Source organism: Budorcas taxicolor, chromosome 3, assembly GCF_023091745.1.
Source record: "Budorcas taxicolor isolate Tak-1 chromosome 3, Takin1.1, whole genome shotgun sequence".
NCBI lineage: Eukaryota > Metazoa > Chordata > Mammalia > Artiodactyla > Bovidae > Budorcas > Budorcas taxicolor.
This window is the reverse complement of record NC_068912.1, coordinates 80,629,340-80,654,807: the sequence shown is the minus strand read 5'-3', so window position 1 is coordinate 80,654,807 and position 25,468 is coordinate 80,629,340. Positions and strand designations below refer to the sequence as shown.

The following is a 25,468-nucleotide window of genomic DNA, read 5'->3' as shown; positions in this document are numbered from 1 at the left end:
GCCATCCAGCCATCTCATCTTTGGCTGTCCCCTTCTCCTCCTGCCCCCAATCCCTCCCAGCATTGGTGTCTTTTCCAGTGAGTCAACTCTTCGCATGAGGTGGCCAAAGTACTGGAGCTTCAGCTTTAGCATCATTCCTTCCAAAGAAATCCCAGGGGTGTTCTTCAGAATGGACTGGTTGGATCTCTTTGCAGTCCAAGGGACTCTCCAACACCACAGTTCAAAAGCATCAGTTCTTCGGTGCTCAGCTTTCTTCACAGTCCAACTCTCACATCCATCCATGACAACAGGAAAAACCATAGCCTTGACTAGACGGACCTTAGTCGGCAAAGTAATGTCTCTGCTTTTGAATATACTATCTAGGTTGGTCATAACTTTTCTTCCAAGGAGTAAGAGTCTTTTAATTTCATGGCTGCAGTCACCATCTGCTGTGATTTTGGAGCCCCCAAAAATAAAGTCTGACACTGTTTCCCCATCTATTTCCCATGAAGTGATGGGACCGGATGCCATGATCTTTGTTTTCTGAATGTTGAGCTTTAAGCCAACTTTTTCGCTCTCCTCTTTCACTTTCATCAAGAGGCTTTTTAGCTCTTCTTTACTTTCTGCCATAAGGTTGGTGTCATCTGCATATCTGAGGTTATTGATATTTCTCCTGGCAATCTTGATTCCAGCTTGTGTTTCTTCCAGTTCAGCGTTTCTCATGATGTACTCTGCATATAAGTTAAATAAGCAGGGTGACAATATACAGCCTTGACGTACTCCTTTTCCTATTTGGAACCAGTCTGTTGTTCCACGTCCAGTTCTAACTGTTGCTTCCTGACCTGCATATAGGTTTCTCAAGAGGCAGGTCAGGTGGTCTGGTATTCCCATCTCTCTCAGAATTTTCCACAGTTTATTGTGATCCACACAAAGGCTTTGGCATAGTCAATAAAGCAGAAATAGATGTTTTTCTGGAACTCTCTTGCTTTTTCCATGATCCAGCGGATGTTGGCAATTTGATCTCTGGTTCCTCTGCCTTTTCTAAAACCAGCTTGAACATCAGGGAGTTCACGGTTCATGTACTGCTGAAGCCTGGCTTGGAGAATTTTGAGCATTCCTTTACTAGCATGTGAGATGAGTGCAATTGTGTGGTAGTTTGAGCATTCTTTGGCATTGCCTTTCTTTGGGATTGGAATGAAAACTGACCTTTTGCAGTCCTGTGGCCACTGCTGAGTTTTCCAAATGTGCTGGCATATTGAGTGCAGCACTTTCACAGCATCATCTTTCAGGATTTGAAACAGCTCAATCGGAATCCCGTCACCTCTACTAGCTTTGTTCGTAGCGATGCTTTCTAAGGCCCACTTGACTTCACATTCCAGGATGTCTGGCTCTAGATCAGTGATCACATCATCATGATTCTCTAGGTCGTGAAGATCTTTTTTGTACAGTTCTTCTGTGTATTCTTGCCACCTCTTCTTAATATCTTCTGCTTCTGTTAGGGCCATACCATTTCTGTCCTTTATCAAGCCCATCTTTGCATGAAATGTTCCCTTGGTATCTCTAATTTTCTTGAAGAGATCTCTAGTCTTTCCCGTTCTGTTCTTTTCCTCTATTTCTTTGCATTGATCTCTGAGGAAGGCCTTCTTATCTCTTCTTGCTATTCTTTGGAACTCTGCATTCAGATGCTTATGTCTTTCCTTTTCTCCTTTGCTTTTCACTTCTCTTCTTTTCACAGCTATTTGTAAGGCCTCCCCAGACAGCCATTTTGCTTTTTTGCATTTCTTTTCCATGGGGATGGTCTTGATCCGTGTCTCCTGTACAATGTCACGAACCTCATTCCATAGTTCATCAGGCACTCTATCTATCAGATCTAGGCCCTTAAATCTATTTCTCACTTCCACTGTATAATCATAAGGGATTTGATTTAGGTCATACCTGAATGGTCTAGTGGTTTTCCCTATTTTCTTTAATTTGAGTCTGAATCTGGTAATAAGGAGTTCATGATCTGAGCCACCGTCAGCTCCTGGTCTCGTTTTTGTTGCCTGTATAGAGCTTCTCCATCTTTGACTGCAAAGGATATAATCAATCTGATTTCGGTGTTGACCATCTGGTGATGTCCATGTGTAGAGTCTTCTCTTGTGTTGTTGGAAGAGGGTGTTTGCTATGACCAGTGCATTTTCTTGGCAAAACTCTGTTAGTCTTTGCCCTGCTTCATTCCGCATTCCAAGGCCAAATTTGCCTGTTACTCCAGGTGTTTCTTGACTTCCTACTTTTGCATTCCAGTCCCCTATAATGAAAAGGACATCTTTTGTGGGTGTTAGTTCTAAAAGGTCTTGTAGGTCTTCATAAAACTGTTCAACTTCAGTTTCTTCAGCGTTACTGGTTGGGGCATAGACTTGGATAACTGTGACATTGAATGATTTGCCTTGGAAACGAACAGAGATCATTCTGTCGTTTTTGAGATTGCATCCAAGTACTGCATTTCAGGCTCTTTTGTTGACCATGATGGCTACTCCATTTCTTCTAAGGAATTCCTGCTCGCAGTAGTAGATGTAATGGTCATCTGAGTTAAATTCACCCATTCCAGTCCATTTTAGTTCGCTGATTCCTAGAATGTCAACGTTCACCCTTGCCATCTCTTGTTTGACCACTTCCAATTTGCCTTGATTCATGGACCTGACATTCCAGGTTCCTATGCAATATTGCTCTTTACAGCATCGGATCTTGCTTCTATCACCAGTCATATCCACAACTGGGTATTGTTTTTGCTTTGGCTCCATCCCTTCATTCTTTCTGGAGTTATTTCTCCACTGATCTCCAGTAGCATATTGGGCACCTAATGACCTGGGGAGTTCCTCTTTCGGTATCCTCTAATTTTGCCTTTTCATACTGTTCATGGAGTTCTCAAGGCAAGAATACTGAAGTGGCTTGCCATTCCCTTCTCCAGTGGACCACATTCTGTCAGACATGACCCACCCCTCTTGGGTTGTCCCGCAGACATGACTTGGTTTCATTGAGTTAGACAAGGCTGTGGTCCTAGTGTGATTAAATTGACTAGTTTTCTGTGATTATGGTTTCAGTGTGTCTGCCCTCTGATGCCCTCTGCAGCACCTACCATCTTACTTGGGTTTCTCTTACCTTGGGTGTGGGGTATCTCTTCACGGCTGCTCCAGCAAAGCACAGCAGCTGCTCCTTACCTTGGACGAGGGGTATCTCCTTACCTCCGCCGTTCCTGACCTTCAACGTGGGATAGCTCCTCTAGGCCCTCCTGTACCTTCACAGCCACTGCTCCTCTGGTTGCTCCTTCCGGCCGCCGGCCCTGGCCTCGGGCTCAGGGTGGCTCCTCAGGGTCACTGCCCCTGGCCTCGGGTGTGAGGTGGCTTCTCCCAGCGCCCCTGACCTCAGACAAGGGATGTCTCCTCCCAGCCGCCACTGTAAACATTCTTTTTTTTTTTTCCTGTTCACTGTTCTTTGGAAACAAGTCACTAATTCGGTTCTCACACTTAAGGAACGGGTCCTTTTTTTAAAAAATTATATAGTTGATTTGCAATGTTATGTTAGTTTCAAGTGTACAACATAGTGATTCAGTATTTTTATAGATTATAGTGCAATTAAAGTAATGAAATATTAGCTATATTCTAGCTGTATTCCCTGTGTCATATATTACATCCTTATATCTTGCTTATTTAATACATGCTGCTTTGTACCTCTTCATCCCCTACCCCTGTCTCTTGCACCCTTGCACCCATATCTCTCCCCCTGGGTAACCACTAGTATGTTCTCTATATCAGTAAATCTGTTTCTGTTTTGTTATATTCATTTCTTATTTTATTTTATTTTTTGAATTCCACATGTAAGTGATAATACAGTATTTACCTTTCTCTGTCCAATTTTCACTAAGGATAATACCTTCCAGGTCCAAGTATGTTGTACAAATGGCAAAATTTCATTGTTTTTACCATTATTGTAAACTAATTATTAATCATTATTTTAAGCTAATATTCCATTGTGTGTACATATACAGTATCTTTTTTACCCATTCATCTTTTCATGGACACTTCGGTTGCTTCTATATCTTGTCTCTTGGTCTGATATGCTTTTAACATGTCTCTGTCATTCACTGAGCGGTTCCTCTGTTTTTGACATGGTAAGGTGTTGTAGCTTTACTTTCTGTGCTTTAGCCCAGGGTCTCAAACCCAGAGGCTGTGGGCTGGTACTGCTCTGTGGCCTGTTAGAAACTTGGCCACATGGCAGGAGGTGAACTTTATCTGTGTTTACAGCCGCTTCAGATCGCTCCCCAAACCACCAGAGCTCCGCCTCCTGTTAGATCAGTGGCGGCATTGGATGCTTATAGGAGCACAATAAATTTAATGTGCTGTAATCATCCCCAAACCATCCCCACCCCCTGCCTGCTCTGTGGAAAAATTGTCTTCCATAAAACCGGTCCCTGGTGCCAAAAAGATTTGGGACCACTGCTTTCGCCCTTGAATCATCCATTTCATTAAGATTGTGTCCCCCCAAACTCATGTGTTGAAGCCCTAAGTGCCAGTATGGCTGGGGTCTTTGTGGAAGTAATTAAATTTAAAGGAAGTCATAAAGATGGGGGCTTGATAATTGTCATTGAAGAAAAGACACCAGAGAGCTCTCTTTCTGCTGTGTGCCTCACCCCCAGCCCTACCCCAATGAGTGCAATCACCAAGGAAAGGCTATGGGAGGACACAGTGAGGAGGTGGCCATGTACACACCAGAGAGAAGAGCTCAGCAGAAGCCAAACCAACTAGAACCTTGATCTTGGAGTTCTAGCTTTCAGAATTGTGAGGAAGGTAAGTTTCTGTTGCCTATGATATTTTGTGGTGGCTGTCTCGATGGCCATTGCAAAGCCTAGTTTTTATTTAGGGGAAATGATGTTAGGAAGCCAGGATCTGGGAGCTAGATGTACTCATTGCCTTTGAGATGTCACTGCTGTCAATTGCTCTTAGTAGGCAAAGCTCAAGAATGTACGGGCATATTTATTATGTCAGAGAAGGCAATGGCAACCCACTCCAGTACTCTTGCCTGGAAAGTCCCATGGACGGAGGACCCTAGTAGGCTGCAGTCCATGGGGTCGCTAAGAGTCAGACACGACTGAGTGACTTCACTTTCTCTTTTCACTTTCATGCATTAGAGAGGGAAATGGCAACCCACTCCAGTGTTCTTGCCTGGAGAATCCCAGGGATGGGGGAGCCTGGTGGGCTGCCGTCTATGGGGTCGCATAGAGTCGGACACGACTGAAGCAACTTAGCAGCAGCAGCAGCATGTATTATGTACACACATACATTTCCACCTTTATCGAGAGTAATGAGATAACACTGATGTATCAGATTGTAGTCTAACATAATGGATTTCTCGCTAGCTCTCTCCCAATCCATATTCCTTCTTTTTCTGACAGTGAGAAACTTGCTGTTCATTGTCCTTAACATATTTACTTATTTGAACAATTCTCCTGTGAGTAAGTAATCTCCCATCACCGCTGTGAGGAAACTGTCTCCTCTTCCATGCAGATACCTGCCTCATCCAATTTAAGCTCCTTCTTCCTGCACTGGGCTGTTCCTCTGGCCAGAAGGCCTCCTCACCTTGCCTGAGTTCTTGACACTCTGTGCCGGGTTTCCCTTCTGGGCAGGTGTCCTTCTCACCCTGCTTGAGCTCTGAAACCTGAGGTATTAAATAAGATAGTTTTTGTAAAGTATGTTTAAAGGACAGTTGTTGTTTAGTTGTTAAGTCATGTCTGACTCTTTTGTGACCCCATGGACTGTAACCCACCAGTCTCCTCTGTCTGTGAGATTTCCCAGGCAAAATTACTGGAGTGGGTTGCCATTTCCATCTCCAGGGGATCTTCCTGACCCAGGGATTGAACATGCGTCTCCTGCATTGGCAGGCTGGTTCTTTACCACTGAGCCACCAGGGAAGCCCAAGGGTACAGTGTTATCTATTGTTAGTGATTGTTGTGCACAGAATTTAGAAATAGCCCCCCGAGATTTCTAGTCCATGAGACTGTGACTATGTGCGTAATACATACGCTCGTATATTCTTGAGTTTCGCCTACTAAGGTGTCACGTGTGATTGTTACATACATGACAAGAGAATTTTTGCAGATCTAATTAAGGTTATTACTCAGTTGATCTGGGATTATCAGAAGGGAGATTATCCAGGTGAGCCATATCTGATTATACTAGTCCTTTAAAAGCAGAATTTTCTGCAGCAGTTACCAGAGGGAAAAGTCAGATGATTTGAAGCACAGGAAGGATTTGATGCATTGTTGCTGGGTTTGAAGATGGAGGGATCTACATACAAGGATTTTAGAGCCGTCTTCTAGAGGTTGAGTGTGGTCCCCAACTGACAACCAGCAAGAAAATGGGGGCTTCAGTTCAACAACTGCAAGAAACTGAATTCTGCTAACTGCCTTCATGAGTGGAAGTGCATTCTTCCTTAGAGCTTCCAGATAAGAGCTCAGCCTGCCTAAGACCTTGATTTTGGCCTTGAGAGACTCGGAGAATTCATTTGAGCCTGCCAGAACTTTTGACCTACAGAACTGAGAGATAACAAATGGGGGTTATTTTTAAACAATTTAATTTGTGATAATTAGTCATACATCGAGGTGATGTTTGAAAGAAAAACACTTGTGTCAGAGAAGAGGAAATTGTGATTTCTGTATGGTTTTTCTTTGGGAAAATAAAGAAATTTTCTTTGGTTATCTAAATCTATCTCTTGGGGATGTCTGTAAGCAAGAACTGCTCATGGAGAACCTCTAATTGCTGCTGCTGCTGCTGCTGCTAAGTTGCTTCAGTCGTGTCCGACTCTGTGCGACCCCATAGATGGCAGCCCACCAGTCTCCTCCGTCCCTGGGATCCTCCAGGCAAGAATACTGGAGTGGGTTGCCATTTCCCTCACCAATGCATGAAAGTGAAAGTGAAGTCACTCAGTCGTGTCCGACTCCTAGCGACCCCATGGACTGCAGCCTACCAGGCTCCGCTGTCCATGGGATTTTCCAGGCAAGAGTACTGGAGTGGGTTGCCATTGCCTTCTCTGCCTCTTATTGCTAGATATATAATATTCATTAATTTGAGGTATATAAATATTATCTTTTAAAGAAGTAAGTTATGTATTAGGTTAGTGTAAAGAGAGTAATTTTTTTGAGCAGTTTATTTTTTCTTTTTGCTCAGAACTTTTCTTAAATGCAATATAATTGCTTTACAGTGTTGTGTTAGTTTCCGTTGTACGATCAAGTAACTCAGCCATATGCATACCTATATCCCCTCTTGGACTTCTTTCCAGGGCACATCACCCAACCCCTGCCTCAGGTGCACCTAACTGAGCTTCCTGAGCTTTATAGCAACTTCCAACTAAGTGGTGGTATATATATGTCAATCTCAATCTCCCAATTCGTCCCACCCCTACTGTTTCCCTTATGTCCATATGTCTGGGTCTCTATTCCTGGCTTGGAAATAGGTTCATCTGTACCATTTTTCTATATTCCACACACATGTGTTAACACAGTATTTGTTTTTCTCTTTCTGACTTCACTCTATATGACAGACTCTAGGCCCATCCATGTCTTTACAAATGACCCTCTTTTGTTCCTTTTAGTGACTGAGTAATGACTCAGACAGTAAAGAATCTGCAATACAGGAGACCTGGATTTGATCCCTGGGTTGGAAAGATCCCCTGGTGAAGGAAATGGCAACCTGCTCCAGTATTCTTGCCTGGAAAATTCCATGGACAGAGATCCCTGGTGGGCTGTAGTCCATGGGGTTGCAGAGTTGGACTCCATTGTATGTATGTACCACACCTTATTTAACTGTTCATCTGTCACTGGACATTTAGGTTGATTGCTTGTCCTGGCTGTTGTGACTAGTGCGGCAGTGAGCATTGGGGTGCACATGTCCCTTGGAATTATGATTCTCTCAAGGTATATGCCCAGTAGTGGGATTGCTGGGTCATATGGTAGTGCTATGTTTAGTTTTTCAAGGAACCTCCATACTATTCTCCACAGTAGCTATATCAACGTACATTCCCACCAGCGTGTAAGAGGGTTCCCTTTTCTCTACATCCTCTCCAGCACTTATTGTTCGTAGATTTTTTGATAATAGCCGTTCTGACTGGTGTGAATTGATAACCTCATTGTAGTTTTGATTTACATTTCCCGGGCAATGGCAACCCACTCCAGTGTTCTTGCCTGGAGAATCCCAGGGAGAGCCTGGTGGGCTGCTATCTATGGGGTTGCACAGAGTCGGACATGACTGAAGCGACTTAGCAGCAGCAGCAATAATTAGTGATATTGAGCATCTTTTCATCTATATGTCTTCTTTGGAGAGATGTCAGTTGAGGTCTTCTGCCTGTTTTTTGATTGGGTTGTTTTTCTGATATTGAGCTGCATGGGCTGTTTGTGTCTTTTGGAGACTAGTCCTTTGTTGCTTCGTTTGCAAATATTTTCTCTCATCCTGAGGGTTGGCTTTTTGTCTTGTTTATGATTTCCTTTGCTGTGCAAGAGCTTTTAAGTTTAATTAGGTCCCATTTGTTTATTTTTGTTTTCATTTTCATTGCTTTAGAAGGTGGATCAAATATTTTCTTTTAAAGAAGTGAGCTATGTATTAGGTTAATGTAAAGAGTAATTTTTGAGCACTTTAAATGTATTGGCTTATGTTTAGATTGTAAAATAATCTCAGAAAATAATACTGTATTGGAGTTGATAAAGATGATATGTAGAAACAAATATGCATTTAAATATTCAAAGTCTGCTTTTTGCTAGATGTTGGAGACCTTTTTACGAACAAGGTCAGATGCATGGTATTTGCTATTTACTAAGCCTGCAATCTAAGGGAGATTCAGGTATATAAGCACAAGCTGGAATCAAGATTGCCGGGAGAAATATCAATAACCTCAGATATGCAGATGACACCACCCTTATGGCAGAAAGTGAAGAGGAACTCAAAAGCCTCTTGATGAAAGTGAAAGAGGAGAGTGAAAAGTTGGCTTAAAGCTCAACATTCAGAAAACGAAGATCATGGCATCCGGTCCCATCGCTTCATGGGAAATAGATGGGGAACCAGTGGAAACAGTGTCAGACTTTATTTTTGGGGGGCTCCAAAATCACTGCAGGTGGTGACTGCAGCCATGAAATTAAAAGACGGTTACTCCTTGGAAGAAAAGTTATAACCAACCTAGATAGCATATTCGAAAGCAGAGACATTACTTTGCCGACTAAGGTCCATCTAGTCAAGGCTATGGTTTTTCCAGTGGTCATGTATGGATGTGAGAGTTGGACTGTGAAGAAGGCTGAGCGCCGAAGAATTGATGCTTTTGAACTGTGGTGTTGGAGAAGACTCTTGAGAGTCCCTTGGACTGCAAGGAGATCCAACCAGTCTATTCTGAAGGAGATCAGCCCTGGGATTTCTTTGGAAGGAATGATGCTAAAGCTGAAACTCCAGTACTTTGGCCACCTCATGCGAACAGTTGACTCATTGGAAAAGACTCTGATGCTGGGAGGGATTGGGGGCAGGAGAAGAAGGGGATGACAGAGGATGAGATGGCTGAATGGCATCACGGACTCGATGGATGTGAGTCTGAGTGAACTCCGGGAGTTGGTGATGGACAGGGAGGCCTGGCGTGCTGTGATTCATGGGGTCGCAAAGAGTCGGACACGATTGAGCAACTGAACTGAACTGAACTGAACTGAAAATACAGATGATGGGTGCTACGAGTGTTGTGATGGGAAAAGTAAAAAATGCTGTGAGAGCATAGAGGAAGGATATCTACTCCACACTTGACAGATTCAGAAAGGCTTCTTAGAGAAATTCATTAAAGTTGAAACCCAGGGAGAGAGAAATAAACTAGGGGAAGGGAGCCAAAGAGAGGTGTGAGGAATATTCATAGCAATACACAGAGTTTGAGAAGGGTAGTGATTCAATCTAAGGCTAGCACATGAAGCAGGACCAGATGATTGTAAGTGATTTAAGAGAATTTGAATTTTATTTTAAAGAAAACGAGAGTCCATTGAAATATTTAAACAAGAGAGTGATGCGTTCAGACGTCTATCTGTCAAAAAGTAAAATTGTTGCTTTTATCTCCCAGACTTTGTTCTTAACCCTGATCTCTGCTCTAAGGTTAGGAGGTTAGTGATGTAGTAAACGTTAGAAACGTGATGGAAATGAATAGTTCGTAGATTTTATTTTTGGATCACTGATACTTAAGATTTAGTATAGTAGTTCAGTGTGTTTGCTCTAAAGTCTGTCAAATTGTGTTTGAATCCCAGATTCATTACCTATTGTCTGTACAAGTTCCTTCTCTAGGCCTCGGTAACCTTGGCTATAAACGCCATAATATCCAACTTAAAAATCCATACCATGGGGTTGTTATGGTTAAATAAGATTATTTCAATAAAAAGCCTGGGATAAAGTAAATATTTAGTAAATTATTATTATACCACTAATAAAAAAGTTGAAAGTTTTCTAATCTTTTTTAGACCATGTCAAAATGTTTCTCTGGCAAAAACTTGGAATTCAAATGAACTTTCCAGCAAAACAGCTGCATTGAAAGCTGTTAAAAATTTAGCTGAGTTAAAATTGACACCACATTTACTCAGCCAAGGTGACTTTCCTGGTGGCTCAGACAGTAAAGCGTCTGCCTACAGTGCTGGAGACCTGGGTTCAGTCCCAGGGTCAGGAAGATCTCCTGGAGAAGGAAATGGCAATCCACTCCATTATTCTTGCCTGGAAAATCCCATGGACGGAAGAGCCTGGTAGGCTACAGTCCATGGGGTCGCAAAGAGTCAGACACAACTGAGCAACTTCACTTTCTTTCACACTTTACTCACCCAATATCATGAAATGTATACAGCCTTGTGTTGGGCCCCAAAAAAGTATTATCAGGTGTGTAACATTCAAAGGTAGTTCTAAGCAAGCAATGGCATACATAGGTGTGGTTCCTCAGAGAGACATCTGAGGTGGAAATAAAAATTTGGAGACCACTGGCATGAAGATAGGATTTAAGTCATCGCAATGGATGTAGAAAAAACTACTGATAACATTTAATACCCATCAGTACTCTTGCCTGGAGAATCCCATGGATAGAGGAGCCTGGTGGGCTGTAGTCCGTGCGGTCGCTAAGAGTTGGACACGACTGAGCGACTTCACTTTCACTTTTCACTTTCATGCATTGGAGAAGGAAATGGCAACCCACTCCAGTGTTCTTGCCTGGAGAATCCCAGGGATGGGGGAGCCTGGTGGGCTGCCGTCTATAGGGTCGCACAGAGTCGGACACAACTGAAGCAACTTAGCAGCAGCAGCATAATAAAAACTGATAGCAAATAGGAATAGAAAGTTCCCAAACTTAAAGATTATCCCAAGAAAGCAAAAACAATCATATTCAATGGTAAAATATTTAAAATTTTCCCTAAGAGGTTAAGGGCAATACCAGAATCACTTTATGGCTAGAATAATGTAGCTAACCCTAACTGACTAAAAACTAAGTTAATAAAGCATTTTACAACTTTTGGAAAAACAATAGATTATATATAATATTTATATTAATTTGTATTTATATACATACATGAGCAAATATGCCAGCAAAATGCAGTATGCCAGCAAATTTGGAAAACTCAGCAGTGGCCATAGGACTAGAAAAGGTCAGTTTTCATTCCAATCCCAAAGAAAGGCAATGCCAAAGAATGTTAAAACTACTGCACAATTGTACTCATCTCACATGCTAGCAAAGTAATGCTCAAAATTCTCCAAGCCAGGTTTCAGCAGTACATGAACTATGAACTTCCAGATGTTCAAGCTGGATTTAGAAAAGGCAGAGGAACCAGAGATCACACTGCCAACATCTGTTGGATCATTGAAAAACCAAGAGAATTCCACAAAAACATCTATTTCTGCTTTTTTGACTATGTCAAAGCTTTTGACTGTGTGAATCACAACAAACTGGAAAACTCTTCAAGAGATTGGAATACCAGACCACCTTACCTTCCTCCTGAGAAACCTGTATGCAGGTCAAGAAGCAACACTTAGAACTGGACATGGAACAACAGACTGCTTCCAAATTGGGAAAGGAATAAGTCAAAGCTGAATATTGTCACCTTGCTTATTTAACTTATATGCAGAGTACATCGTGTGAAATGCTTGGCTGGATGAAGCACACGCTGGAATTAAGATTGCCGGGAGAAATATCAGTAACCTCAGATATGCAGATGACACCACCCTTATGGCAGAAAGTGAAGAAGAACTAAAGAGCCTCTTGATGAAAGTGAAAGAGGAGGGTGAAAAAGTTGGCTTAAAATTCAGCATTCAAAAAACTATGATCATGGCATCTGATCCCATCACTTCATGGCAAATAGATGGGGAAATAATAGAAACAGTGGGAGACTTTATTTTCTTGGGCTCCAAAATCACTGCAGATAGTGATTGCAGCCATGAAATTAAAAGACGCTTGCTCCTTGGAAGAAAAGCTATGACCAACCTAGACAACATATTTAAAAGCAGAGACATTACTTTGTGGATGAAGTCTGTCTAGTCAAAGCTGTGTTTTTCCAGTAGTCATGTGTGGATGTGAAAGTTGAAGAAAGCTGAATACCTAAGAATTGATGCTTTTGAACTGTGGTGTTGGAGAAGACTCTTGAGAGTCCCTTGGACTGCAAAGAGATCAAACCAGTCAATCCTAAAGGAAATCAGTCCTGAATATTTATTGGAAGGACTGATGCTGAAGCTGAAACTCTAATACTTTGGCCACCTGATGTGAAGAACTGACTCATTGAAAAAGACCCTGATGCTGGGAAAGATTGAAGGCAGGAGGAGAAGGGGATGACAGAATAAAATGGTTGGATGGCATCACTGACTTAATGGACATGAGTTTGAGCAAGCTCTGGAAGCTGGTGATGGACAGGGAAGCGTGGCGTGCTACAATCCATGGTGTCACAAAGAGTTGGACATGACTGAGCAACAGTGTCAGACTTTATTTTTTTGGGCTCCAAAATCACAGCAGATGGTGATTTCAGCCATGAAATTAAAAGACGCTTACTCCTTGGAAGGAAAGTTATGACCAACCTATAGACCATATTCAAAAGCAGAGACGTTGCTTTGCCAACAAAGGTCCGTCTAGTCAAGGCTATGGTTTTTCCAGTGGTCATGTATGGTTGTGAGAGTTGGATTGTGAAGAAAGCTGAGCGCCGATCCAACCAGTCCATCCTAAAGGAGATCCAACCAGTCCAACCAGTCCATCCTAAAAGAGATCAGTCCTGGGTGTTCTTTGGAAGGACTGATGCTAAAGCTGAAACTCCAGTACTTTGGCCACCTCACGCGAAGAGCTGACTCATTGGAAAAGACTCTGATGCTGGGAGGGATTGGGGGCAGGAGGAGAAGGGGACGACAGAGGATGAGATGGCTGGATGGCATCAGTGACTGGATGGACATGAGTTTGAGTAAACTCTGGGAGTTGGTGATGGACAGGGAGGCCTGGTGTGCTGCAATTCATGGGGTTACAAAGAGTCGGACACAACTGAGTGACTGAACTGAACTGAGGAACAGAACTGATCTGACATACATAGAGAAGTCGATTGCTTGATTGAGGGGGCTACCTAATCTAAAATCTGGTGAGGCATACCAACAGGTTAGAAACTCAGGCAGGTGTCAATGCTACAGTCTTGTTTATTTGGCTGCGTCGGTTCTTCCTTGTGGCATATGGGCTTCTGTCTAATTGTGGCCCAGGATCTAGGGTGTGTGGGCTCAGTAGTTGCAGCACATGAGCTTAATTGCACCGTGGCCTGTGCAGTCTTAGTTCCCTGACCAAAGATAGAACCTATAGCCCCTGTGTTGGAAGATAGATTCTTAACCTCTAGTCCACCCTGGGACCCCTGATGCTACAATCTTAAGGCAGGATTTCTTCTTCAGAATACCCGTTTTTCTCTTCAGGTCTTCAGTTGATTAGATGGGGCCCACCCATATTATTAAAGGTGATCTCCTTCACTTTAGAGTAAGCCGATTGTAGATATTAACCATATCTATAAAATATCTTTACAGCAACACCTAGATTATCAAGTTTAATAACTAGATTCTGTAGCCAAGTTCACATATAAAACTAACCATCACAATGCCCTGCCTTATTAATCAAGGCAATGCAAATCAAGAGCACAAGGAAGTATGACTTTATATCCACTAAATTGACAAAATTTAAGTATTTGGTAAGACCAAGCATTGTAAGGATGCTCATATGTTGAGGGAAATGGAAACTATAATAGTCATTCTGATAGAGAAGTTGGCACTTTCTTATACAGGTGTATGTAGCCTAGGACGTTCATGCCTTCACAAATTTTTGCCCATGAACATCAGGAGATGTGTAAAATTTACAAGAAGGTGATAGTAGTTTAAAATATATATATGTTAAAAGTAGCAAAAGAACAACAGCCTGGAAATAAATCAAGTATTCATTGATAGAAAAGTGGATCAGTACATCATACTGAAGTCACAGAATGGAATAAATATTCCATAGTATGAATAGTCACAGAATATTCAGTAGTGAATAAATGCACAGTAGCCATGTGGATCATGAGTGAATTTTAAAAACATAATATTGAGTATAAAACACAAGGCACAGAAGATTAAAATAGCATAATACCATTTTTATTAAAGCTCAGAAACCAACAGAATATATTGTTAGGGAATACAAACCTATGAGAGGACTCTAGTTATGGGGGATGGGTCAGTGAAGGAAGACATAGCGGGATAGAACAGTTTTGGCAGTGTTCTACTCTTTTAAGTTTGGTGTTGAACTCCTGGGTCCTTATTTCATTATAATGCCTCATATTATATGTTACAGATAAACCTTTTGTATTATCAAATCATTTTACATTTTACAAGAACATAAATAAAAATATTGAGTTGACCAAAAAGTTCATTTGGGTCCCATCTTACAGGAAAACACAGATAAACTTTTTGGCCAACCCAATATTTTTTTCATTCAGATATAGTGAAATTTTGGAGAAGAGTGTTTTAATATATGAAAGTTGTTTTTATAATCTATATATCTACATATATATATATATATATATATATATATATATAGCTGATTTAAAGTCTATGAAGGGCTTAGAAGACAGTGTGATTCAGATTTGAAACTAAGGCTGGCTTTCAATCAAGAAGTCCAGATGAGCTGAAACAATGGTCGTTTAACTTTTGGGGATTTCTTGATTGACTGCTTTGAGCTGAAAGTTATTGAACCTCTTCCCAGAAAACATTTCATATGTGGAAAACTTTTCAGTTCCAGGGAGTGATGGTGAATCTGGTCTGGAAATAGATTACTAAAGCTATTTAACAGTTACCAGTTTTGATGAGCTCATCTTACTGTAAGAAATGCATAGCAGATATTGCTAGTCAGAGGACAAAGAGTCTTCATCAAAGGTGCAACTTCATTCCTTAAAGTTAGTTTGTAAATTCATAGAAGTATCATAAAGCTAGATTAAAATAGGGAGACATGATCTTAGTACTTTCAGTTCTGTGTGATGTGTATCATAAGCGGATTTTGGCAAATGGTTTTCAGGATTTTCTTTTAGGTTTTAAGTTTTTAATTTGGCCAACTTGCCAAGGCTCAAATTGAGGAGTGACCTACTTTTTCCTGGGTCAGAGCAACCAGGGCATGGGGAAAAATAATTCTTTTTTTGCTTTGCAGCAAGTTTTGTAAACGTTCTGAGTTGGTGAAGTCTGTATTCCACATCTGATACATGGGAAAGCTGTGCTTAGAAATATGGGTATTTTAAAAATAAAATTTTCAACTTTCAAAAATGCATCCTGAAAACTTAAGATCTCTCTCAGGTGGTTCTCTCAGCTAAATGAGTAATATAACATGTCATTGTTTATGGATACTTGATAAAGTGAAGAGCGGTATCGTGTTTTCTTTGTCTGGCATTTGACAGCTGTTAACTAGTGAAATGAGAGATTAGAGTTTGTGCGACTGAAAGCATACACTTGATGCCTTCAAACAAAACTGTGTCACCTTCTATATAAAGTATTCAATTAGCCTGTTGGCAAGATGTGTAGGGTATGCTATTGAGAGAGTTACGTTTTCTTAGTTTCATATGCTGTTTTCTAAGTCCAATAAGATGTTGATGCTTACAAGATAAAAAATTATCATAGTTATATCTACACTATATATTGATTGTATTACTATATAATTCATCAAACAGTATTTTACACAATTGGTAAGTATATATATTTTAAAATGTTGACTAATAAAGAATACTAAATTATCAGCTTTACCTTTCTTATCTCTCTTATATAAAAGATGATTGTCTTTTTTTCACCCAGCTTGTTTTATACTTTGCCTGTTATGTCAGTTTCCCCACCCCCTTGCATTGGGTTGAAAGAGAAAGTGTTTCTCAATTTGAAACTACCCTTTTATTTATTTTTCATTTCCATTTGATCCCTTATTAAGGCACTAGAGGTATTGGTCTTTTAACTCTCTGTGGCAGTGTACTATTTTTAGTTAATCCTAGAAGGAATAAGTCAGTATAGCACAGAGGTTAAGAGTGTAGTTCCCTGGAACCTAACCAGTTGGTGAATCTACACTCAGAAAATTACTAAGTGTAAGACTTTGGCAAGTTGCTTGAATTTTCTCTACTCTGTGGTTTCCTGTGTTTTTAATAAAAGAGTGACTTCAATGCTCTGGTACCTAGTAAAAACTGAGTGAATGTTAACTATAAAAATAGCAGTAATAAGAATTACTATTCTTGAATTAATTATTGATAGGTTGCAGACTTAGCATCCTAGCACTTATGTCTGTTTAGTGTATTTGTTTGTAATACAGAACAGGTTGGCTGTACCACTCTCTATCTGGGTCCAAACGTCCAGTAATGTGATAGTTCAATTCCTTTAAAAAATGATGATATCTATTGTATACTATGAGTAAAATTTTCAAGGCCTAATGTCAAATGAATGACAAATTATATTCACTTTAATGTTTATGTGAGTGACTAGTATATTCAAAGCAATATGGGTAACATACAGATAAAATATAGCTCTTGTACTCAAATAGTATCAGTTTAATAGAAGGGATTTGAGAAATAGAGACAAAATATAGTGTATTTTCCCAGGTGGATGGAAGTTATGATATCAGAATTTAAGAATTCAGAATGGACGAGTAATACAAGCTGAACAAACCAGAAAACCAGTTTAAACATCTTGGGGAACTGAGGGAACTGAAATTGGGGTGCATACTGTAACTTGAGGGTTATTGCTTCATACCCAGGAATCTCTAAGTTAGGTTTTAATTTATGTTTATTTCTTCTTCATATTGGTATTACCATCTACGGATGTGTGTGTGCTTAGTTGTGTCTGATTCTTTGTGACCCCATGGACTGTAGCCCACTAGAGGGATTCTCCAGGCAAGCATACTGAAGTGGTTTGTCATGCCCTCCGCCAGGGGATCTTCCCAACCCAGTGATCGAACCCAGGTCTCCCACATTGTAGGTGGATAATTTACCATCTGAGCTACTCGGGAAGCCCAAGAATGCTGGAGTGTGGAGCCTATCCCTTCTCCAGCGGACCTTCCTGATGATTTGAATCAGGGTCTCCTGCATTGCAGGCAGATTCCTGAGCTACCAGGGAAGCCCTCTACAAGTGTAATATTTAAAACTTAATACTTAAAAACTGAGTTTGTAGTTCCCAAGTAGAAATGTTTAACATTTTTGTAAGAGAGGCATAAAGTATGACCAATGTTAGCATAGAGGTGATGTACTGTGGGAAAGAATTAGAAAAAAAATCTTCATAGAAGAATATTTGAGCTGGGATTTCAAAGGATGCATGTGATTCCAGGTGAATTTGGGATCTGTAGTAGTTGTTTGCCCCATGGAAGTTCAAGGTGTCAGCATAAATTCAGAATGAAGATTGTACATGGTACAATCTGCACCTTGAGAGAGGAGGTGTTCATCTGAGCAGGAATGTGGGCATATGTTGGGAGACATATTTGAAGAGGTAAGTTGGTGCCAGATCTGGTGGGCCTTGAATGCCTTTAATTTAAATGAGTGATAGAGAACCACAGAAGACTTTTTTACATGGGGAGTGGTGATGGTTGTGGTGGTAGGCTAATACAGATGGATTATCCATCAATTGCACTCGTGTGTTCATTGAGTTCATGTTTTGTCTCTTTCAGGAAGTTCATGATTTATTACAAGACTATGAATTAAAATACTGTTATGTGGACAGAAATAAGCGAACAGGTAAGATTTATGTTCTAAGCACCTGATTTTATTTTAATTCTGCATGTTGTCATTATAGAGCAACAAAGCTAAGTGTCTTTTTATTCTTAAACTAATCTCTGAATTTCTTAAACATTAAATCATATACACATTACATAATTTATTTTCTGAAGGTAATATAATTATTCTAAATTTTAGTCACATTAATTAATGCAGCTTTAGGGAGTTCATTCTACCACATGGACACTGGTGCTGGCAAGAACCACTTTAGAATCTTCCATCTAGGTTATTAGTGTCTGACCTGGCCCTGCCCACCAACTTTTCTGGACCACTGCTGGGATGTATCAGGCCAAGCAACTAACAGGGTAGGAACACAACCCCCCTAATCAATAGGCAGGTTGCCTTAAGCCCCCTTGAGCCCACAGCCACCCTGACACCAGGCCCTGTCCACCAGAGCAGCCTGGACCCAGTTCTACATACCACCAGCCCTGGGACCCCTGGGGCCCTGCACCCAGCCACCAGTGGGCAGGACCCCCTTGGGCTCTGGCCCTGGCCACTGGTGGGCTGCCTGTAGCCTCTCAACCAGCCTTATTCACCAGTGGGCAGACACCAGCCCCAAGCCCACCACAGCCCCATAGCCTGCCATGGCAGGACCTAGCCCATCACCAGCAGTCTAGCATCAGCTCTGAGACATCTTGGACCTCTCAACCAGGTTCCCCAGAATCCAGCCCCACCTACCAGGAAGTCAACACAAGCTTTAGGACACCTAGAACTCCAGAGCCAATTGTATTTGGAACCAGCCCCATACGCTGATGGACTAAAACCAGCTCAAGGATACTCAGGGCCCCCTTCAATTGAAGATCCTGGGACATGACTCCATCCATCAGTGAGCCATCACTAGCTCTGGGACCCCTCGGACCCTGTAGCCAGAGACCCCAGGACACAACTCTGTCTACCAGTTGGCCAGCACAAACCCCAGAACCCAGCTTTACCTACTGGTGGGCCAGCACCAGTCCTGGGAATCTCTGGATCCCAGTCCTGCCCACCAGCAGGCAGGCCTGCATCAGCCTCAGGGCCACCACATCACTGCAGCCTGCCCTGTCATAATTTAACCAACACACAGCAGGATGGTATCAGCCCGAGGACCCCTCATACCCTGGCTCTGCCCACCACCAGGCCAATATCAGTTCTGGGACACCTTGTACCCCTCAGCATCCAGGATCCAGCACCATCCACCAGTGGGTTGACACCAGATTTGGAACTCCCAGGGCACTGCAGCTGAAAAACCTGGTAGGGGGAGGGGGCGGTGCCTAGCTTTGTCTGCCAATTAGCTGGCACCAGCCCTGGGACACCCTGGGTCCCAGCTCCACCCATCAGCAGGCCAACACCAGCTCTTGGACTACTTAGCTAGTTGCCCCAGAATCCAGGCAGTGGAACAGCACCAGCTTTGGGACACCCCAGAACTTACAGCCAACCATGTCAGGAAGCAGCCCCTCCACCAGCAGTCCAAAACTAAATCAGAAACCCTGGTCCTGCAACCACCCCTTTCCCAGAACTCATCTTTGCCCATGAGAGAGCCAGCACTGGCTCCTCAGCTTGTGACATGGTCCCACCAACCAACATCAGCAGCTTCTTCACAGTGCGAGGCCTGGCAACCTGCTGGACCAGGTAGCCACACCTACCAGACTTCCTGCAGCGGTCAGCCTGCCACAACAGAAGGACGCATGCAGCTAACATAGGGGGCACCCCTAGGGCGTATAGCTCTGGCGGCCAGACAGGGGTCCACTGTTGGTACACATAGGACATCTCCTACAAAAGGCCACTCCTTCCAAGTCAGAGTGTAACCAACCTACCAGATATGTAGAGAAAGAAACAGTGAATTAGACAAAACAAGGTGCCAAAAGAGCATGTTCCAAAAGAACAAGCAAGAATAAATCTCCAGAAGAGCTATGTGAAGTGGAGATAGGCAGTCTACTTGAGAAATAGTCAAGGTAGTGATTATAAAGAGGATCAGAGAACTTGGGAGAAGATAGGTTATACAGAGTAAGAAGTTAGATGTTTTTAACAAAGGATCAGAAAATTTAAAAAAGAACCAAACAGAGATAAAGAATGCAGTAACTGAAATAAAGAATAGCAGGATGGTGGATTCCTTCTACTACACCAGAAGGGATCAAAAGTAGATTAAATGTTAAGAGGAATGAATCAGTGAGCTGGAAGACAGGAATAGAAATTACTGATGCTTAAGCAGAGACATTACTTTGCCAACAAAGGTCCATCTAGTCAAGGCTATGGTTTTTCCAGTGGTCATGTATGGATGTGAGAGTTGGACTGTGAAGAAAGCTGAGCACCGAAGAATTGACGCTTTTGACCTGTGGTGTTGGAGAAGACTCTTGAGAGTCCCTTGGATTGCAGGGAGATCCAACCAGTCCATTCTGAGGGAGATCAGCCCTGGGATTTCTTTGGAGGGAATGATGCTGAAGCTGAAACTCCAGTACTTTGGCCACCTGATGCAAAGAGTTGACTCGTTGGAAAAGACTCTGATGCTGGGAGGGACTGTGGGCAGGGGAGAAGGAGATGACAGAGGATGAGATGGCTGGATGGCATCACCGACTCGATGGACGTGAGTCTGAGTGAACTCCAGGAGTTGGTGATGGACAGGGAGGCCTGGCGTGCTGCGATTCATGGGGTTGCAAAGAGTCGGACACAACTGAGCAACTGAACTGAACAGAAAAAAGAATAAAAAGAAATGAGATGGTTTAAAAGACCTCAGAGACAACATCAGGCACACTAACATTATAGAGATCCCAGAAGGAGAAGAGAGAGAGGCAGAGAACATATTTGAAGACAAGTAAGTGAAAAGCTTCCCTAACCTGAGAAAGAAAACAAGCATTCAGATATAGGAAGCACAGAGAGTCTCAAACAGGATCAGCCCAAAGAGGACCACAGCAAGACACTGTGTAATTAAAATGGCAAAAAATAAAGACAGTATAAAAAGCAGCAAGGGAAAAATAGTAAGTTATATACAAAGAAACTCCTATAAGGCAATCAGCTGACTTTTCTGCAGAAACTATGCAGGCAAGAAGGGAGTGGCACAATATATTTCAAGTGATGAAAGGGAAGAACCTACAACCAAGAATACTGTACCAAGAAAGGCTTTCATTCAGATTTGATGGAGAGATTGAAAGTTTTACGGGCTTCCCTTGTGGCTCAGCTGGTAAAGAATCTACCTACAATGCGGGAAACCTGGTTTGATCCCTGGGCTTGGAAAGGTTATCCACTCCAGTATTCTGGCCTGGAGAATTCCATGGACTATGCAGTATACTCTATAGTCCATGGGGCCACAGAGAGTTGGACATGACTGAGAAACTTTCACTTTGAAAGTTTTACACACAAGTAGAATCCAAAGCACCAGTTTGGATGGGTTCACAGATATTTTCTATTAAATGTTTGGAGAAGAGTTAACATGTATCCTTCTCAAACTACTCAAAAAAATGACAGAGGAATGAATGCTTCAGAACTCATTCTACAAGGCCAGCATCACTCTGATAACAAAAACAAAGATACCACAAAAATTGAAAAGTACAAGACAGTATGACTGATGAACATGAATGTAAAAATCCTCAACAAAATATCAGCAAATCGAAATCAGCAATGCATTGAAAAGATCATATAACATGAGCAAGCAGGGCTTATTTTGGGGATGCAAGCATAGTTCAAAATCTGCAAATTAATATGGTAAATCGTATTAACAAATTGAAGAATAAAAATCATGACCATCTAAATATGCAGAAAAAGCTTTTGACAAAATTCAGCATCCATTTATGGTTAAAACTCTCAACAAAGTGGGTATAGAGGGAACAAGCCTCAAAATAATAAAGGCCATCTGATAAGCCATGGCTAACATCATGTTTAGTGGTGAAAAGCTGAAAGCATTTCCTCTGAGATCAAGACCAAGGCAAGGATGCCCACTGTTGCCACTTTTATCCAACATGGTATTGGAAGTCCTAGCCACAGCAGTCAGACAATAAAAAGAAAAGCCCAAATTAGAAAGGGAGAAGTAAAACAGATGACACATGTTATCCATAGAGATTTCTAAAGATGCCACCAAAAACTCATCAATGAATTTGATACAGTCTCTTCAAGAAATGCTCAGAAAACTGAACAGCTCTTGTAAAAAAATGAAATTAGAACATTTTCTCATACCATATAAAGAATTAAAATGGATTAAAAATCTAAATGTAAGACTGGAAACCATAAGATCCTAGAAGACAACATAGGCAGAACATTCTTTGATATAAATCCTATAGCAGTATTTTTTTTTTTTTTGGCTATCCCTCCTAAAGCAAAGGAAGCAAAAGCAAAAATAAACTTAATTAAACTTAATTAAACTTAAAAGCTTTTGCACAGAGGAGGGAACCATTGATAAAATGAAAAGACAACCTACTGAATGGGAGAAATATTTGCAAATGGTATGACTGATAGGTGGTTAATATTCGAAATATATGAACAGCTCATATAACTCAACATTAAAAAAACTAAACAATCCAATTAAAATGGGCAGAAGACCTGAATAGACATTTTCCAAGGGAGACATACAGATGGCCAAGAGGCAAGTGAAAAGATGCTTAGCTTTGCTAATCTTCAGAGAACTACAAATCAAAACCACAATGAAATATCACCTTGTACTTGTCAATATGACTATTATTTTTAAAAAACCGAAAAAACAAACATCAAAAATATGATGAAAAGGCACTCTCATACAATGTTGGGGATTTGGATTTACACCAATGTAAATTGGTGCAACCTCTGGAAAATAGTGTAGAGGTTCCTCATAAAACTAAAAATTGAGCTACCATATAGTTAGCAACTCCACTCCTGGCTAAATAAAGTGAAAACACTAATTCAAAAAGATACATGCACCCCAATGTTCATATCAGTGCTATTTACAGTAGCCAAGTATGAGGCAACCTAAGCATCCATCAACAGATGAATAGATAAAGAAGAGGTGGTACACACACACACACACACACACACACACACACCAGTTCAGTTCAGTCACACACACACACACACACACACCAGTTCAGTTCAGTCACACACACACACACACACACACCAGTTCAGTTCAGTCACACACACACACACACACACACACACACACACCAGTTCAGTTCAGTTGCTCACTCGTGTCCGACTTTTTGCGACCCCAGGAATCGCAGCACGCCAGGCCTCCCTGTCCATCACCAACTCCCGGAGTTCACTCAGACTCACGTCCATCAAGTCAGTGATGCCATCCAGCCATCTCATCCTCTGTTGTCCCCTTCTCCTGCCCACAATCTCTCCCAGCATCAGAGTCTTTTCCAATGAGGCAACTCTTTGCATGAGGTGGCCAAAGTACTGGAGTTTCAGCCTCAGCATCATTCCTTCCGAAGAACACCCAGGACCGATCTCCTTCAGAATGGACTGGTTGGATCTCCCTGCAGTCCAAGGGACTCTCAAGAGTCTTCTCCAACACCACAGTTCAAAAGCATCAATTCTTCGGCGCTCAGCTTTCTTCACAGTCCAACTCACATCCATACATGACCACTGGAAAAACCATAGCCTTGACTAGACGGACCTTAATCGGCAAAGTAATGTCTCTGCTTTTGAATATGCTATCTAGGGTGGTCATAACTTTTTTTCCAAGGAGTAAGCGTCTTTTAATTTCATGGCTGAAATCACCATCTGCTGTGATTTTGGAGCCCCCCTCCCCCCGCCCCTGCCAAATATATATATATATATACACACACAATGCAATACTATTCAGCCATAAAAAAAGAATGAAATTTTGCCTTTTGCAGCCACATGGCTAGACCTGCAGGGTCTTGTGCTTAGTGAAATAAGTCAGACAGAGAAAGATAAATACTGTATGTTATTGCTTATATGTGGAATCTAAAAATAAATGAATATGACAGAGCAGAAACAGACTCACAGATATTGAGAACTAACTAGTGGTTACCAGTGTGGAGAGGAAACAGGGAAGGGCGAGATAAGGGTAGAGGATTAAGAGGTACAAACTATTACACATAAAATAAGCTATAAAGATAAATTATACAGCACAGGGAAGTAGCCAATATTTTATAATAATTTAAATGGAATATAATCTGTGAACATTTGAATCACTGACATACACCTAAAATGATATAATATTGTAAATCAACTATACCTCAATAAAATGTTAGGCAAAAAATGGAATTTTCATAGGTTTTTAAAATATATATATAATATTGCCAGAGCTTTATGAAGCTTTATAATGAATGTCCTAATGTTATAACATTTTAATGAGTGTTTTGAATTTGCTTAGTATTGTTCATTTTTAATAATATATTATTGGACTTAGTGAATAGATTATGTAATTTGACCTTTAGTTATACAAATTGGGAAAATTGTTTAATTTTTCTGCATGTTTTATATCTGACATTAAAAGCCTAAACTAGATTATTTTCTCTGTGTACATGTGCTATGTAAATATTTAAAAACATCCCTTTGAGATGACAAAAAAGTAAAGAAATGTCTGAAGGATGATATAACCATCGTGTGTGTGTGTGTGTGTGTGTGTGTGTGTGTGTGTGTGTGGTGTTTAGTCGCTAAGCCGTGATACTAATGTCTGAAGGATGATATAACTATCGTGTGTGTGTGTGTGTGTGTGTGTGTGTGTGTGTGTGTGTGTGTTGGGGGGGTGTTTAGTCCCTAAGTCGTGATACTGACTCCCAAATTAGCAGGGTTTTTTTTTTTTTTTTTCTGGCTGCACTGGGTCTTCACTGCAGTATAGGCTTTCTCTAGTTACAGCACATGGGGTCTTCTCTAGTTACAGTGCATGGGTTGCCCCAGTGCTTAGTTGCCCCAAAGCATGTGGGATCTTAATTCCTCAAGCAGGGGTTGAACCTGTGTCCCCTGCATTGGGACTACCCCGATGCGATGCAGGAGTCCCTGCTTTCAATGCAGGAGATGCAGGAGACTCTTTGCAACCCCATGGACTGTAGTCCACCAGGCTCCTCTGTCCATGGGATTCTCCAGGCAAGAATACTGGAGTGGGTTGCTGTGCTCTGCCCCAGGGGATCTTCCTGACCCAGGGTTTGACCCTGTAGCTCCTGCATTGCAGATGGATTCTTTACCTTTGAGCCATGGGGGAACCCTATTGTGTTAGATACTTGAAACTGATTTTATGTGTTGATTATACTTCAATTTAAAAAGACTTTGAAGTATTTTTGTCATTAAAATATTATATAGATG

The 25,468-nt window shown here is 41.4% G+C and overlaps 1 protein-coding gene across 1 annotated transcript in view; it reads left to right on the top strand.

Moving 5' to 3' along the window:
• RAVER2 (ribonucleoprotein, PTB binding 2) overlaps positions 1 to 25,468 on the top strand; it is a 150,149-nt gene that overhangs the window by 16,073 nt on the left and 108,608 nt on the right. Inside the window, exon 2 of the mRNA XM_052637256.1 lies at positions 18,151 to 18,217. Within this exon, the coding sequence (XP_052493216.1) occupies positions 18,151 to 18,217 (67 nt within the window). The remainder of the gene's footprint in view (positions 1 to 18,150; positions 18,218 to 25,468) is intronic.